This window comes from Simochromis diagramma, unplaced genomic scaffold (assembly GCF_900408965.1).
Source record: "Simochromis diagramma unplaced genomic scaffold, fSimDia1.1 OVJJ01000619.1, whole genome shotgun sequence".
NCBI classification, from domain to species: domain Eukaryota; kingdom Metazoa; phylum Chordata; class Actinopteri; order Cichliformes; family Cichlidae; genus Simochromis; species Simochromis diagramma.
Genome location: NW_024386917.1, coordinates 383 through 13,067, shown reverse-complemented (window position 1 = coordinate 13,067; position 12,685 = coordinate 383). Strand labels below are relative to the sequence as shown.

At 45.1% G+C, this 12,685-nt stretch overlaps 1 protein-coding gene across 4 annotated transcripts; it reads right to left on the bottom strand.

Moving 5' to 3' along the window:
- On the bottom strand, positions 1-12,371 carry LOC120736387 (protein NLRC3-like). 4 transcript variants are annotated; one of them, XM_040036436.1, is made up of 4 exons: positions 10,514-12,371; positions 3,264-3,434; positions 2,465-2,638; positions 1-605 (listed from the first exon to the last, which is right to left on the bottom strand). In XM_040036436.1, the coding sequence occupies exons 1-4, from the start codon at positions 11,611-11,613 to the stop codon at positions 602-604; spliced, it is 1,449 nt and encodes a 482-aa protein (XP_039892370.1). In that variant the 5' UTR covers positions 11,614-12,371; the 3' UTR covers positions 1-601. The 4 variants fall into 4 exon arrangements, with proteins under 4 accessions (XP_039892370.1, XP_039892372.1, XP_039892369.1 ...); XM_040036438.1 differs by lacking the exon at positions 2,465-2,638; XM_040036435.1 differs by lacking the exon at positions 1-605 and having other exon boundaries at positions 2,044-2,638.
- Between the last annotated feature and the right edge of the window lie 314 nt (positions 12,372-12,685).

Sequence of the window (12,685 nt, the reverse complement as noted above, 5' to 3'; positions counted from 1 at the left end):
CCTTCGCCTCGTTTTTTGCTACCGGAAGGCATCCAAGCGACTTAACAAGAGCACGAGTCAGAAACTTTGCGTTCTGCAGAAGCGGCAAAGAAGGACCGAAGGTTGCCGCTATAATATGTGCTTACTAAGTACCACTGTTCAAAAGTTGAATAAAGAAACAAACAAATTTGTGCCTTTATTTTATTAAAACCACTTTGTGATATGATGTTCTACAATGTAGAATCCATGTCATTTATGGTTTACAAATGACAAAATGTTTACAAAGAATGAAAATCATGACAGTGTTTACATAATATCACCCACTACTAACACTACTTAATTTACTGTATCTTTTGAAAAATTACCGCTATATATATACAGCACCAGACTTAAGAGTAATTAACAACAGCAAGTCTCATTTTTCCCTGGTTTTACTACCACACTGTTCTCCAAAACGCAGCAAACCTTCACAATCTTATCCAGAAGGGTCACCACTTCTCCCTCACATGGAAGAAATAATCTGATTGGAAAGGTGGTATGTTTGAAGCAGGGATTTCGGAGTGCCCCTTATGTAGCGTTGGAACCCAGTCATGATGTGGTTTCATCCATTTCATAGGCTGGTTTACCTGGAATAATGCCAAATAATTAGCAACTCTATAAATATTCAATTCAATTCAATTTTATTTATATAGCGCCAAATCACAACAAAAGTCGCCTCAAGGCGCTTAGAATAGCTCCCTGCTGCTGCGGAGCCTTGGGCGGTCTGCTTGCCTCCACCCCGGGGGAAAGGGTAACATCTCCTGGGTCTAGGTGCCGTTTTCCCCTCTGGGGGCGAGGGTACCTGGACCCAGGGTATAGAGTATGTTTGGGGAGTGTGATTGTGTGTACATGTCCATTTATGTTTATCCTTACGTTGGGTGAGTGCTGAGTATTTGTATATGTGTGCATGAGGGTGGGAATGCCTGTTTGTGCCTGTTTGTCTGTGTCTATATGTCAAGTCGGGTCTTAGTATCCACCTCTCTGGGAACTCCCAGGCCCTCCAAAGTATGGAGGCCTATCTCCCCTCACCACACTGCCTGCCGGTGACTGATGCCCTCAGGGGTCGGTGCGTTGGTGGTTCTTGGTGTCCGGGGCTGGGTGCTCAGGTATGTACCAGCTCACACCCAGCGGGGCCTGGCACCTCTTGCTCGGTCAGGCCTCTTCCAAGCAATAGGCCTCTGGGCCTGCGGCTCGGTTCACTCTGGCACAGCTGGCTGCCGGCACGCCAGTGCAGCCCCCTCTGGTTTCTGCTCCGTGGCTACTGGGTGACCCCTCGTCTGGGGTTCTCCTCAGCTCTTCCCAGGAGGGTGGCACGGATGCCCCTCCGGTGGTCCTCCTTGGACTCTCGCGCTCTGGGGCCTCTGGATGTCTGGAGCCTGGACCTCCTCCATGCCTGCTTCATGCCCTGGGAGACGGGGCTATGGCCCTCTACACCAGCGGTCCCCAACTTTTTTTGCGCCACGGACCGGTTTATGCCCGACAATATTTTCATGGACCGGCCTTTAAGGTGTCGCGGATAAATACAACAAAATAAAACTAGTACCGGTACGGAAAAAACACAAAATTTATTCAAAGGAGCTTGCAAAGAAAAGCGTCTGGACTTCTTTAAGTTACTTGAAGACGTTTCACCTCTCATCCGAGAAGCTTCTTCAGTTCTAAGGTCAAATGGTGGAGAGTCCCAGATATAAACCTAGTGGGAGTATCTCCCCACAGAGGGACAAAAGGACCCCCTGATGATCCTCTAATCGCCTGAGACAAGGTGTGAAACTGGGTGTGGGTCCCAATCAGCCAGAGTTCATTGTGAAACCTGGCCGCACCTTATCATGCGCATTCCTTAGATCAGATGGCCCAGGATGTGAGTGGGCGTTAAGGCGTCTCGGAAGGGATCTCAAAACTGGATTATAGATGGCAGAGAGTTGGTGTCGTAAACCCCCGCCGAAGTCATGCAGTGTCAAATTTAGTTCTCTATTGAAAAGCTATACACAGTGTACAGAAAGAGCTGCTCTGCTCCTGTTGACTGTTTTCCACAGAAAGAGGTGGGTGTAGTGCCCATTCCAGTTTGACTTGAATCCGCAGATACTGAAAGGAGTTTCTAACTAGAGGTATGCAGACATGGTTACAAAAAAAAAAAGAAAGATCTGTGTTGTTTTAAACAGAAGCCCGAAACGTAAATACTGGGGACATGTGAAACTAAGAATTTATAAAGTATAAAAACACAAGACCTTTAAATGTGCAGTTCAATGTTACCATATGAACCGCATATTTAAAGATTTTCTCTAAAATGAGGAGTAACTTTGTTGTTTTGTTACTGTGGATGATCACAAAGTCAGCCTTCTACACACATCCTTATTCTCTTTGTATGTGTGATTGTTTGTTCTGCAGACACACTGATAAACAGAAACCAAAGAAATGTTTTTCCTTTATAATCTAAGTCAGGTGAACTGACCTTTTAAACTGTAGTTTACAGTGTGGACTCTCCAGGTAATCATACAGCTGTTTCATCCCTGAACCCTCCAGGTTGCATCCTATTAGATCCAGACGTTTCAGATAGGGGGGGTTGGACTTCAGAGCACTGAGCAGTTCGGAACAGTTCTTCTCTAACAAAGTGCTGTTCTCAAAGCTGAATAAACATCATATGAATTACAAAGTATTCTTTTATTAAATCATCTTTTTCTTATAAGAAACCAAGTGAACGTCTAATAGAGGTACAGACTATTGCAAACTGTACAGATTATTGTCAAGTTTAAACTTGCAGAAAAAACACACACACACAGCAGCAGAATCAACTCTCCACATTGATTAAAAATAACCAGATATTACCAAAACCAAAATTATAGTATGTAGTTTTAGTACCCAAGCTTGTGCCCACACCGCTGGTTTATGTGATAATATCAGGCCGAAAGGAATTCCCTCACTGAAGCCAGCCACACCTGTTGTCCATCAAGCTTCACCGGCTGGTGCTGATCGTCCTCGTCAGTGGTCACTACTTAACAGTGTGGCTGAGCTTCAGTGGATGCTGGGTCATTTAGCGACCTGGTCAGTACAGCCCCTTAGGTAAACCTATCTTTTGCTTGTGTCTGTGAGTGTGGAAGACTGATCAGTGTTCACTATTTCACTGTAAATAAACACACTTGTCCTGCATTTGAGTTCTGTTTTTGCTGCAAACGTGACATGCAGTGCAGCCTCATGTTCGCTTATTTTTAAACAGAAGTGTTTTACTATTACAGTAAATACAGTTAACTAACCTGAGTGTCTCCAGTCTACAGTTTGGATGCCCCAGATGAGTAAAAAGTTCTTCTGCATCTTCCTCCAGTCTCACTGATTTCATGTGCAGCTCTCTCAGATGGGAGGGGTCTGAGGTCAAAGCTAAGGCCAAAGATCCACAGCTACCCCCAAAGATATGAACATCATGAAGTCTGTATTGACACAGATATTAAAACCATGTTATTATTAAGAAGACACATTATTTTTACTTTGTGTGCTCGATGCAACACAATGGGAAACTGTCTCTTCTGGCTCAGCTGATTTGATGTTACTAACATGAAACATTTTAATAATTCTCCTCTGTCTCTGTCAGACCTACAGATCTTCAATCTTTCTTTGCTTTAATGTGTTACTTGCAGCCACTTTCTGCTTGGCAGCACTGTCCTTAAAACATCTAGTTTTTACCATTTCTTCCTGTACCAAACATGACAACAATATTCAGAAGAAGCATATTGTAAACTATTTTTCCTGGCCTATCAACACATTTTAAAAACCGGATAAATATTTTGAATTCTTCACTTGAAATAGAGATGCAGTTAGGCTGTGTCTTCTTTACATTTCATTTTAATATTTCATGTGATTTGGAAGTGCTACTGTGTCCCTCAACTCCAGAGTGCTAAAATAAAAAGTTGGACTCAGGAGTAAAAATCAATCAAAAAGACTGCAGTGTCAGTTTTTGGCTACATTCACACTGCAGGTCTTAATGCTCAATTCCGATTTTTTGATCAAATCAGATTTTTTTGTCTGCTTGTTCACACTACAAATAAAATGTGACAGCAAACGCGCTCTAGTGTGAACGCTCAAAGTGGCCCGCATGCGCAAAAGAAGACCACACAACGCGCTCTGTTTAGACCCAGAGCAAACAGTATGGTTTGACTGATGGTCCTTAATATAAAGACTTGTTTGGGACTTTACGTTTCCCAATTTTGCTATAAGTTTTAAAGTTATTTTGTTACTTACATATGGCCTAATAATTATCCTTATTGCTGTTTTAGAGAGAAGCGGTTCTTCAAAGGATAGTTGCAGATTTCTGTCAGAATCTGCAGATTATACAGTACAAATAAAATGTTCATGTTTCTCCAATGCTGTCTTCCCAACAGTTTCACTGACATCTACATGAGATGGCCAGGAACTGTTCACGATGTCTTCTCGGGCGCTTCTCCGGCGCTGATAATTGGCGTCTGTCTTGTGTCAGTGACGTAAAAGACGGATTTAATGCGACATTACCATTTAAATAGCAGTCGCTTTCCACATCAGATATGTATCGGATTCAGTACCACATATGAAAGTGACCCAGATCGGATTTGAAAATACCGGATTTGTGCCGTTCACACTGTCACACCATGATCGGATATGAATCCCATAGGGTCAGAAAGTCGGATTTGATGCGCTTTCACTTGCAGTGTGAACGTAGCCTTAGTTTTTGTTGCTAGTACTTGTTTTTTGTTGTTGTTTTTGTTTTGTGGCTCAGCTGCAGGAGACGGAGGAAGTCTGGCTGTCAAAGCTGATATCGATTATGCTAACCATGCTTTCCCTATTTCAGTATCTGCTGTGGCCTGAAAGAGGAGTGACAGTTGAACAACAGGACCGAGCTGTGTGTGGTACAAAGATGAACTGAAGTGTGCAGCTGCAAAGCTGCTAAAACCAAACTGGTTAAAACACTTTGTAAAGAAACCAGCAGTGATGGGTAAGTTACTTTAAATTAGTAACTCAATTACATTACTAGTTGCTTCTATCTAAAGTAACTCAGTTAGTTCAAGTTACTCGTTACTTTCAGAGTAACTAGTTACTAGGGAAAGTAACTTTGGTTTTACTCAGAATTCTCTTGTTAATGTGTTGCTTCCGTAACTGGATACCCAGCAAGTTTGCCAGTCTTCTAGCTTGCTTACTTGCCACAAGTGCACTGTGCCACCTACCAACAGAAAGGAAAAAATAATGTGCACATTTCCACGAGAGAAATCCCACGCCTGATTCTATCCTAGCCTGCTTTTTACATCCAACACAAAAACTGCAGTCGTGGTGCTTTCGATTGTACTCAGAACTCGGAAATTCTGCCTTCTGAATAGGAAGATGTAGGTAACACCAGACTGCAGATGAGCTGCTTACAGGGCTGGACTGGGACAAAAAAATCGTCCCGGGCATTTTGACTAGAGACCGGCCCACCATTATAGGAAAAATCATAAAGCCTTTGAATGAAAATAAACACTGTTGTTTGTTGCAAGACTCAGATAATTATTTTTTTAAAAGTGAGACATTTTAAATGAGAATAAGAAAGTATTTCTTTGTGCCCCCCTTTCCCTTTTAATGCCCTACATGGACCCCTGGCAACACTTTGCTAGACCCGCCCCTGCACAGTTACCAGCTGTCAGCTACTTAGAAAAGGATCCTGGTGTTATTTGTCTCTCAGAAACAGTTCATAACTTCCCTTCAACTCATTCATGTTAACTTAAAGGTAAACCTGTTTCTCCATCACAGCTCTGATGATTCAGTAAGGACATCTCCTGGTTTCATCTTCATGTTTGCCTCTCATCACATAACCAAACCAACATCCTGACCAGCAGGTTTACGGCTGTGGCTCACATTAGCTGATACTAGAAATTAATATTAAATAAATTCTAACATCAGTTGATCAAGCTTAAACGTGTTGCTGTTGTTTACCGCGACATCCGCTGGTTTCCTCTTTCTGGCGCAAAGTGGGCGATAAATAAACAAGAGAGAAAAGCTGATCAGCTGATCATTGATCAGTTTCATGATTGAAGTAGAAACAGGAGACGGAGGGGGAGAGGATGAGAGAAGATGAGGCAGCTGTGCAGCGTAAACACAGAATAACTCCAGCTTTGTGTCTTTTTCATTGTAACTGAAGTCCGGGACAAAATGTTCCTTTTCACCTCAATACGAAACGCGTAATATTTTCTCTGAATACGGGACGATTCCGTTTTTTACAGGACGGTCGGCAACTCTAATAATTAACCTTATGAACAAAATAAAGTTCAACATCAGTAACATAGCACCACCCAGCTGTATAGAAACTCCGTCATGCTAGCTAGCATGCAGTACGAAAAAGTCAGCATAACGAAAATAAACTCCACCTAAACTTGGTTTATATCTGACCCAGATAGACTGCAGGTCATAACTTCTTACCTGAAGTTCAGTTCACCTGACACTCTTGGACCAGCGGCCGCTACGGGTCTCTCCTTTTGTCTCCCTTTTCCTTCATCCACCTGCTGGCCTCCACCACTTGCTAATGTTATTGAATCTGTGGAAGCTCCGCGATAGCCACCACACGAAGTAACGAATAACGAGCCTATCTAAATCCCAGTAACGAGTAACGCGTTCCCGGTTTTGGCATAATAACTAGCTACCGTGCTCGTTACCACAATAATAACGTAGTTACTGTAACACGTTACTTAACCCTCTGGGGTCCAGGTTATAATTGGCCGTTTTTGACTACTTTTGATTTTACCTCTATATTTCACCTTTAAAATATGTTTTTCTTGCCTTGTTTGGTATCATTATTTTCAGCACAACCTCAAATATCTGAAATTTGAGTTATTTTTTTTCATTTTGGTATACTATATTAGCACAGTTGATCTAAATTCAGACAAAAAATAATTCAAAATCCGAGTAGAAAAAAGTTATATTTTTTTCCTGTAAACCCCACAAACATGTTTAACGAATCATTTTCATAACTTGAAATGCAAATAGAAATTGTACATTTCTAAAAATTATGCACAAGTTTTGCAAACAACACAGATATATGGCACTATTTACCTAAAAATGCAGCCAAGGCCTCAGGCGTTTTTTATATAACCATTTAAATCTATTTACTGAACAATCAGGTGTGCTACATCAAAGAAGGCACACAAATTATTTGTGCCAGTCCAAAAAATGTAGTTTGTGTTCAGTATAAGACAAAGGAGAACACCACAGGCCTAAACCCTGCAGGTCTGACAACAGGAGATGCATCAGTCCATTTTTAATTCCGTGAATAGCGTTTACACTGGAATCTGCCTTTGACAGCTTTTTTAGAGCAAATATGAAATTCAGCAGTGTAACTGACACACAATACAAAACAATAACTACACAACAAACTAACTACAGCCTCCAAACACGCTAAACGTCACTAATGTCTCACATATGAAAACTCGCTCTCTCTCTTTCTTTCGCTCGCCCGCTTTCCATCGCAAGTGTCACTCCTAAAAACTTCCCCTTCTCCCTAAACAACCAAATGTCACATGTTGCCATATCATTTTTTTGATTGGCTGACATGGTAAACTCTAACACCAATAGGGAAGGGGTGTTTTTTCTTTTTCTTTTTTCACTTGCAAGCCGAGAGTGTTTGCTAGCGCTGTCTCTAGAAAAAGCCGTTTTTACCGTTCTTCCCGCTGTAAACACCACTGTTTTGTTCAGAAAAAAACATCACGTGTATTTTTTATCATAACTCTGGTTTTACGTGGCCCATCAACACAATTCAAAAACTGGTATATAGTTTGAAGTCCGCACTTTCGACCCAAGTTGAAATGGAGACTCTGACGTGCTGCATCTTGTAGCTGTGTCGTCTTAAATTGCTCATGTGATTTTGACGCGCCAGCGCGCCCAGCGACCCCAGAGGGTTAATAATGTGTTAGTCCCAACACTAGAAACCAGCACTCATCTTTCAGTGCTGTGTGCGTGAAAGCTGTGTGCTTCCTATCACAGTCTCATATGATTAATTTCTGACCACTCACTGTGATGTTATCAAGATTTAAATCGATGTTACTGTAGCGGGTCAGGGCTGTTCGGGGTTTTGTTTTTACAGTTATGTTCTGTTGTTATGTTGCCATAGTTACAGGTGATGCGCTCTCTCTTCGACTGGTGTTTCCGGGTGAGAGAGAGCGCCTTTTTGTGTTGTTGTTGTTGTTGTTGTGGCTAATAAACGTCTGTGCTCCCTGGCTGATGGGAAGCAAGACCAAACGAAACCTCTGTCTCCTCCTTGTCTGAGCTCGCCACATTGGTGTCAGAAGTGGAATTGCTCACCCTCACCGGAATGGAGAGAGACACTCAGAGGCTGGAGCAAGCCGCCGAGGAGAGCATTCGCTGCTTGGGAAGTGGGCGATCGAAGCGAGAGCAAGCGAGCGGACATGCAAGTCCCCCGACGGGTCCCGACGGTGCACCGCGACAGCGGCCCATCGTGACCGACGCTAGGACAATGCTTCATGGGTTGCCTCTGTCGACCGACACGCCGGGCCCCCGACAGCGAGCAGTGATGCCTGCAATGCCAGCTAAGGTACCGAAATACAAGGGGCTAACCCCGCTAGAGCCCTACTTCTCACAAGTACGGCTAGCCGCAAGGCATAGTGGCTGGAGCGATGAAGAGGCTGCCACACACCTAGGGCTAGCATTGGAAGGAGATGCACTGCAGGCACTCCTTGACCTAGCCCCGTCAGAGCAGCATGAGCTCCAAGCCCTCACCATAGCACTCAAGAGACGGTTTGGGCAGCGGCACTCCACTGATCAGAGCAGGGAGCAGCTGACCAACCGGAGCCGTCGGCCGGGGGAGAGCCTGGGAACCTTTGCAGCAGACGTGTTGCTGTATGCTCGTCGCGGCTACCCGGAGTTCCCAGCAGCAGCCCGTGAGGCGCTTAGCCTGCATGCTTTTCTGCAAGGACTTTTTCCAGAGCGACTGCGCCAACACATCCGCCTGGCCATGCCTCAAACTCTCTTTGAGGAGCTCCTCGAGGCTGAAAGGGCCAAGCTGGTGCCCACCTCGCGACCTAACCAGCAGGTGTCCCCCCCAAACTACCCCCGAATCAGAGCCGCAGACTACGACAGGGAGGGGGAGGTCCCGGAGATATGCCATCTGCAGCCCTCAGTGCCCTGGAGGCATCCCCGTCGACCGACTGACCGCTGCTACCGGTGCGATGAGCCTGCCCACGTGGCGTGCGACTGCCTGGCTCCTGCCCCGAAGGCCAGAACTTTGTGGCCTCAGGGGAATGAGAGGGGGAGCGGTACAGCGAGGGGACCACCGCTCCAGCTTCCTGCCCCCTCCAAGAACGATGCACGGTGGTGGGCCTAGTCGGGCACCTCAAGGGACTCTACCTGAGCTGCTGTGTTGAGGACCAGCCCTGCCAGGCCCTGGTGGACACGGGGTCTACCATTTCTCTAATACGACATGGTGTGCTCCCTGGAACGTCCAGGCCACTTGTGAAGGGTTGGTCACCCACCGACACCCAGCTGATGACAGTGACGGGGCAGAGAACTGACATGCGCGGGAAGAAACCGTTGAGGATCCGAGTGAAGGATCTGGAGCTGGTGCACGACTTCTGGCTTGCTGACATTCAAGAGCAGTGCATCATCGGCCTTGATCTGCTGACCCGCTGGGGGGCCTGCGTTGACACCGCAAAGCTGGCTATCACTCTTGGTACAGAGACTCTGGCCCTCCAGTGCAGTCAAAAGCAGGGAATCAGAGACCCCGGTGGCTCTGGACCATCTCTACTCGCCTCAGCCCCAGTCTCTAGGCCCGACAAAACTCCCTCGACCGAGACAACCCAAGCTGTTGATGATCTGTGGAAGCACTAGCGGTTGAGGTGCCTCCTGGGCGAGAATGTGGACATCATTGCCGCTAGTGACAGAGACTGCAGGCAGACGCGGCTGGTTCAGCACACCATCGACACTGGCTCGGCTCAACCCACCTGTCTGTGCCCACACCAGCTGCCCTTCTCGAAACGGCAGGGAGAGCGGGCCCAGGAGGCACTGGGCGTGGCTACTGCTCAGGCCACAGCCGGCGGAGGGGGATGGCTCTCGTTGACCATGCAGCAGCTGAAGCAGGAGCAGGAGGCTGATGCGACGTTGGTTCAGGTGGGGGCCTGGCTGGAGGCGGCACGATGCCCAGGCTGGACAGGGGCGTCAGGACAGGGGCTCGAGGTGAAGGCCTACTACTCCCAGTACAACAATCTGGAGACCCACGACGGCCTCCTATACCGGAGATGGCGGGCCCCCGGACAGGGCAAGGATCTCCTGCAGCTGTTGGTGCCTCAGTCGCTGCGTTTGCAGGTGCTCGAGCTTGTCCACGGCTTGGTGGGGGCCGGCCACTATGGGAACATAGTGGGGACAAAAATAACTGACATGTAATGTTTAGAATAAATATCTGGAATAATGTAATAAGAGCAATGATGTTTTTTAGTGAGAGTAATTTTAAGAACTAAACTATTGATCTACACTGATTTATAATGTTAATCACACTTGGACTCACCGAGCCTTTCTGCAGTTTACCACAGCTGGAAGAAGGCTCCATCGTCCCTCCCGTGATGTGTTGTACTTCTGCAGATCAAACTCGTCCATAACGTTCTCTGACATCATCAACATATGTGCCAAAGCTGTGGACTCAATTTCAGAGAGTTTCTTCTCTGACTTGTTCTGTGACTTTAGAAACTCTTGGATCTCCTGATGTACTAAGACGTCATTCATCTCCCTGAGAGAGTAGAGAATGTTTATGCATCTTTCAGGACACTTGCCTTCACTGCTAATCTTCTTCAGGTTGTTGATGACTCTCTGGATGGTTTGTGGACTGCTCTCTGTCTGACCCAGCAGACCTCCTAAGAGTCTCTGGTTGGATTTCATAGAGAGGCCATGAAGGAAGCGAACAAACAGTTCCAGGTGGCTATTCGGAATTTTCAAGGATTCTTCCATGGCTCTTATCAGAAAATCTTCCAGAGATGAGATATCTTTCAAAGATATCTTATTTCCTTTATCGTCCTCAGTAAGGAAGTTCTGCAGCACCTCTGTCTTCCTGTTGGTGTAACAGTGGAACATGTAGACTGCAGCCAGAAACTCCTGAATGCTCAGATGAACAAAGCAGTAAACTGGTTTCTGGAAGATCACAGACTCTCTTTTGAAGATCTCTGTACAAACTCCTGAGTACACAGAGGCCTCTGTGACATCCAGACCACACTGCTCCAAGTCTTCTTGGTAGAACAGGATGCTTTTTTTCTGCAGATGTTCAAACCCTAGCCTCCCCAGCTTCAGAAGAACTTCCCTGTCAGCATTGGTGAGCTCTTGACAACTCATCTCTTGCCCCTCATGGTACTTGTGCTTTTTCTTTGTCTGAACCAGCAGGAAGTGTGAGTACATGTCAGTCAGGGTCTTGGGCAGCTCTGCTCTCTCCTCTGTAGTCAACATGTGCTCCAGAACTGTAGCAGTGATCCAGCAGTAAACTGGGATTCCACACATAATGTAAAGGCTCCTGGATGTTTTCAAGTGAGAGATAATTCTGCTTGACAGCTCTTTATTTCTGAATCTTCTCCTGAAGTACTCCTGCTTCTGGGAGTCAGTAAAACCTCGAACTTCTGTCATCCTGTCAACACATTTAGGAGGAATCTGACTTACTGCTGCGGGTCGGGAAGTTATCCAGATGAGAGCAGATGGAAGCAGATTTCCCTCAATGAGATTTGTCAGCAGCTCACTAATGGTGGACTTCTGTGTGACATCAGACACAAGCTTCCTGTTGTTGAAATTTAACAAAAGTCTGCTTTCATCCAGGCCATCAAAGATGAACAAAAGATTACACACAGTGAGCTTCTCTGCTGTGACGCTCTGTAATGTTGGATAGAAAACATGGATCAGCTCCAGGAGACTGTACTGCTCATCTCTGACCAAGTTCAGCTCTCTGAATGAAAGCACAACCACCGCACTGATGTGTTGGTTTTCTAAGCCCTCTGCCCAGTCCAGAGTGAACTTCTGCACCAAGAAGGTTTTTCCAATGCCTGCAACACCATATGTCAGAACCACTCTGATCGGTCTCTGTTGGTCAGGCAAGGTTTTAAAGATGTCCTTGCTGCTGATTGGTGTTTCAAGGAGGATATTCTTCTTGGAAGCGCTCTCCACCTGCCTCACCTCATGTTGGAAGTGTACAGCTTCACTCTGCTCCTCTGTGATACATGAAAACCAATTTGGATTTCGTAAAAATAGGTCAACGGCATTAGCGTTGTTGACTTTTATTGAAGATATTTCATCTGCAACACATAATAATAAATACACAGTGGGAGTATTTGTTGATTTAAAAAAAGCTTTTGATACGATACAACATTCTATTTTGATTTCTAAATTGTATAACTATGGAGTGAGAGGAGTAGCATTGAATTGGTTAATGAGTTATTTAGAGAATAGGTTGCAATATGTTCATTATTTTGGCAATACTTCTGAAAGACTGAAGATTGTATGTGGTGTTCCTCAAGGTTCTATTTTGGGACCTAAACTCTTTAATTTATATATTAATGATATTTGTGACGTATTAAAAGGTTAAATTCGATTTATTTGCAGATGACACAAATTTTTATTGCTCTGGAGAGAATTTGAAAGACTTGGTTGACACTTATGACTTCTGAGATGTTAAGAATAAAAAACTGGTTTGATGTAAATAAATTAT

What these genes read in the sequence shown, in the direction of transcription:
- LOC120736387 (XM_040036435.1), bottom strand. Translation starts at nt 11,613, where the DNA reads ATGACAGAAGTTCGAGGTTTTACTGACTCCCAGAAGCAGGAGTACTTC. An exon ending in GTAAACTGCAGAAAGGCTCG is followed by an intron (nt 3,435 to 10,513) that starts GTGAGTCCAAGT and finishes GTGTCAATACAG; the next exon opens with ACTTCATGATGTTCATATCT. An exon ending in TGTAGACTGGAGACACTCAG is followed by an intron (nt 2,639 to 3,263) that starts GTTAGTTAACTG and finishes ATGTTTATTCAG; the next exon opens with CTTTGAGAACAGCACTTTGT.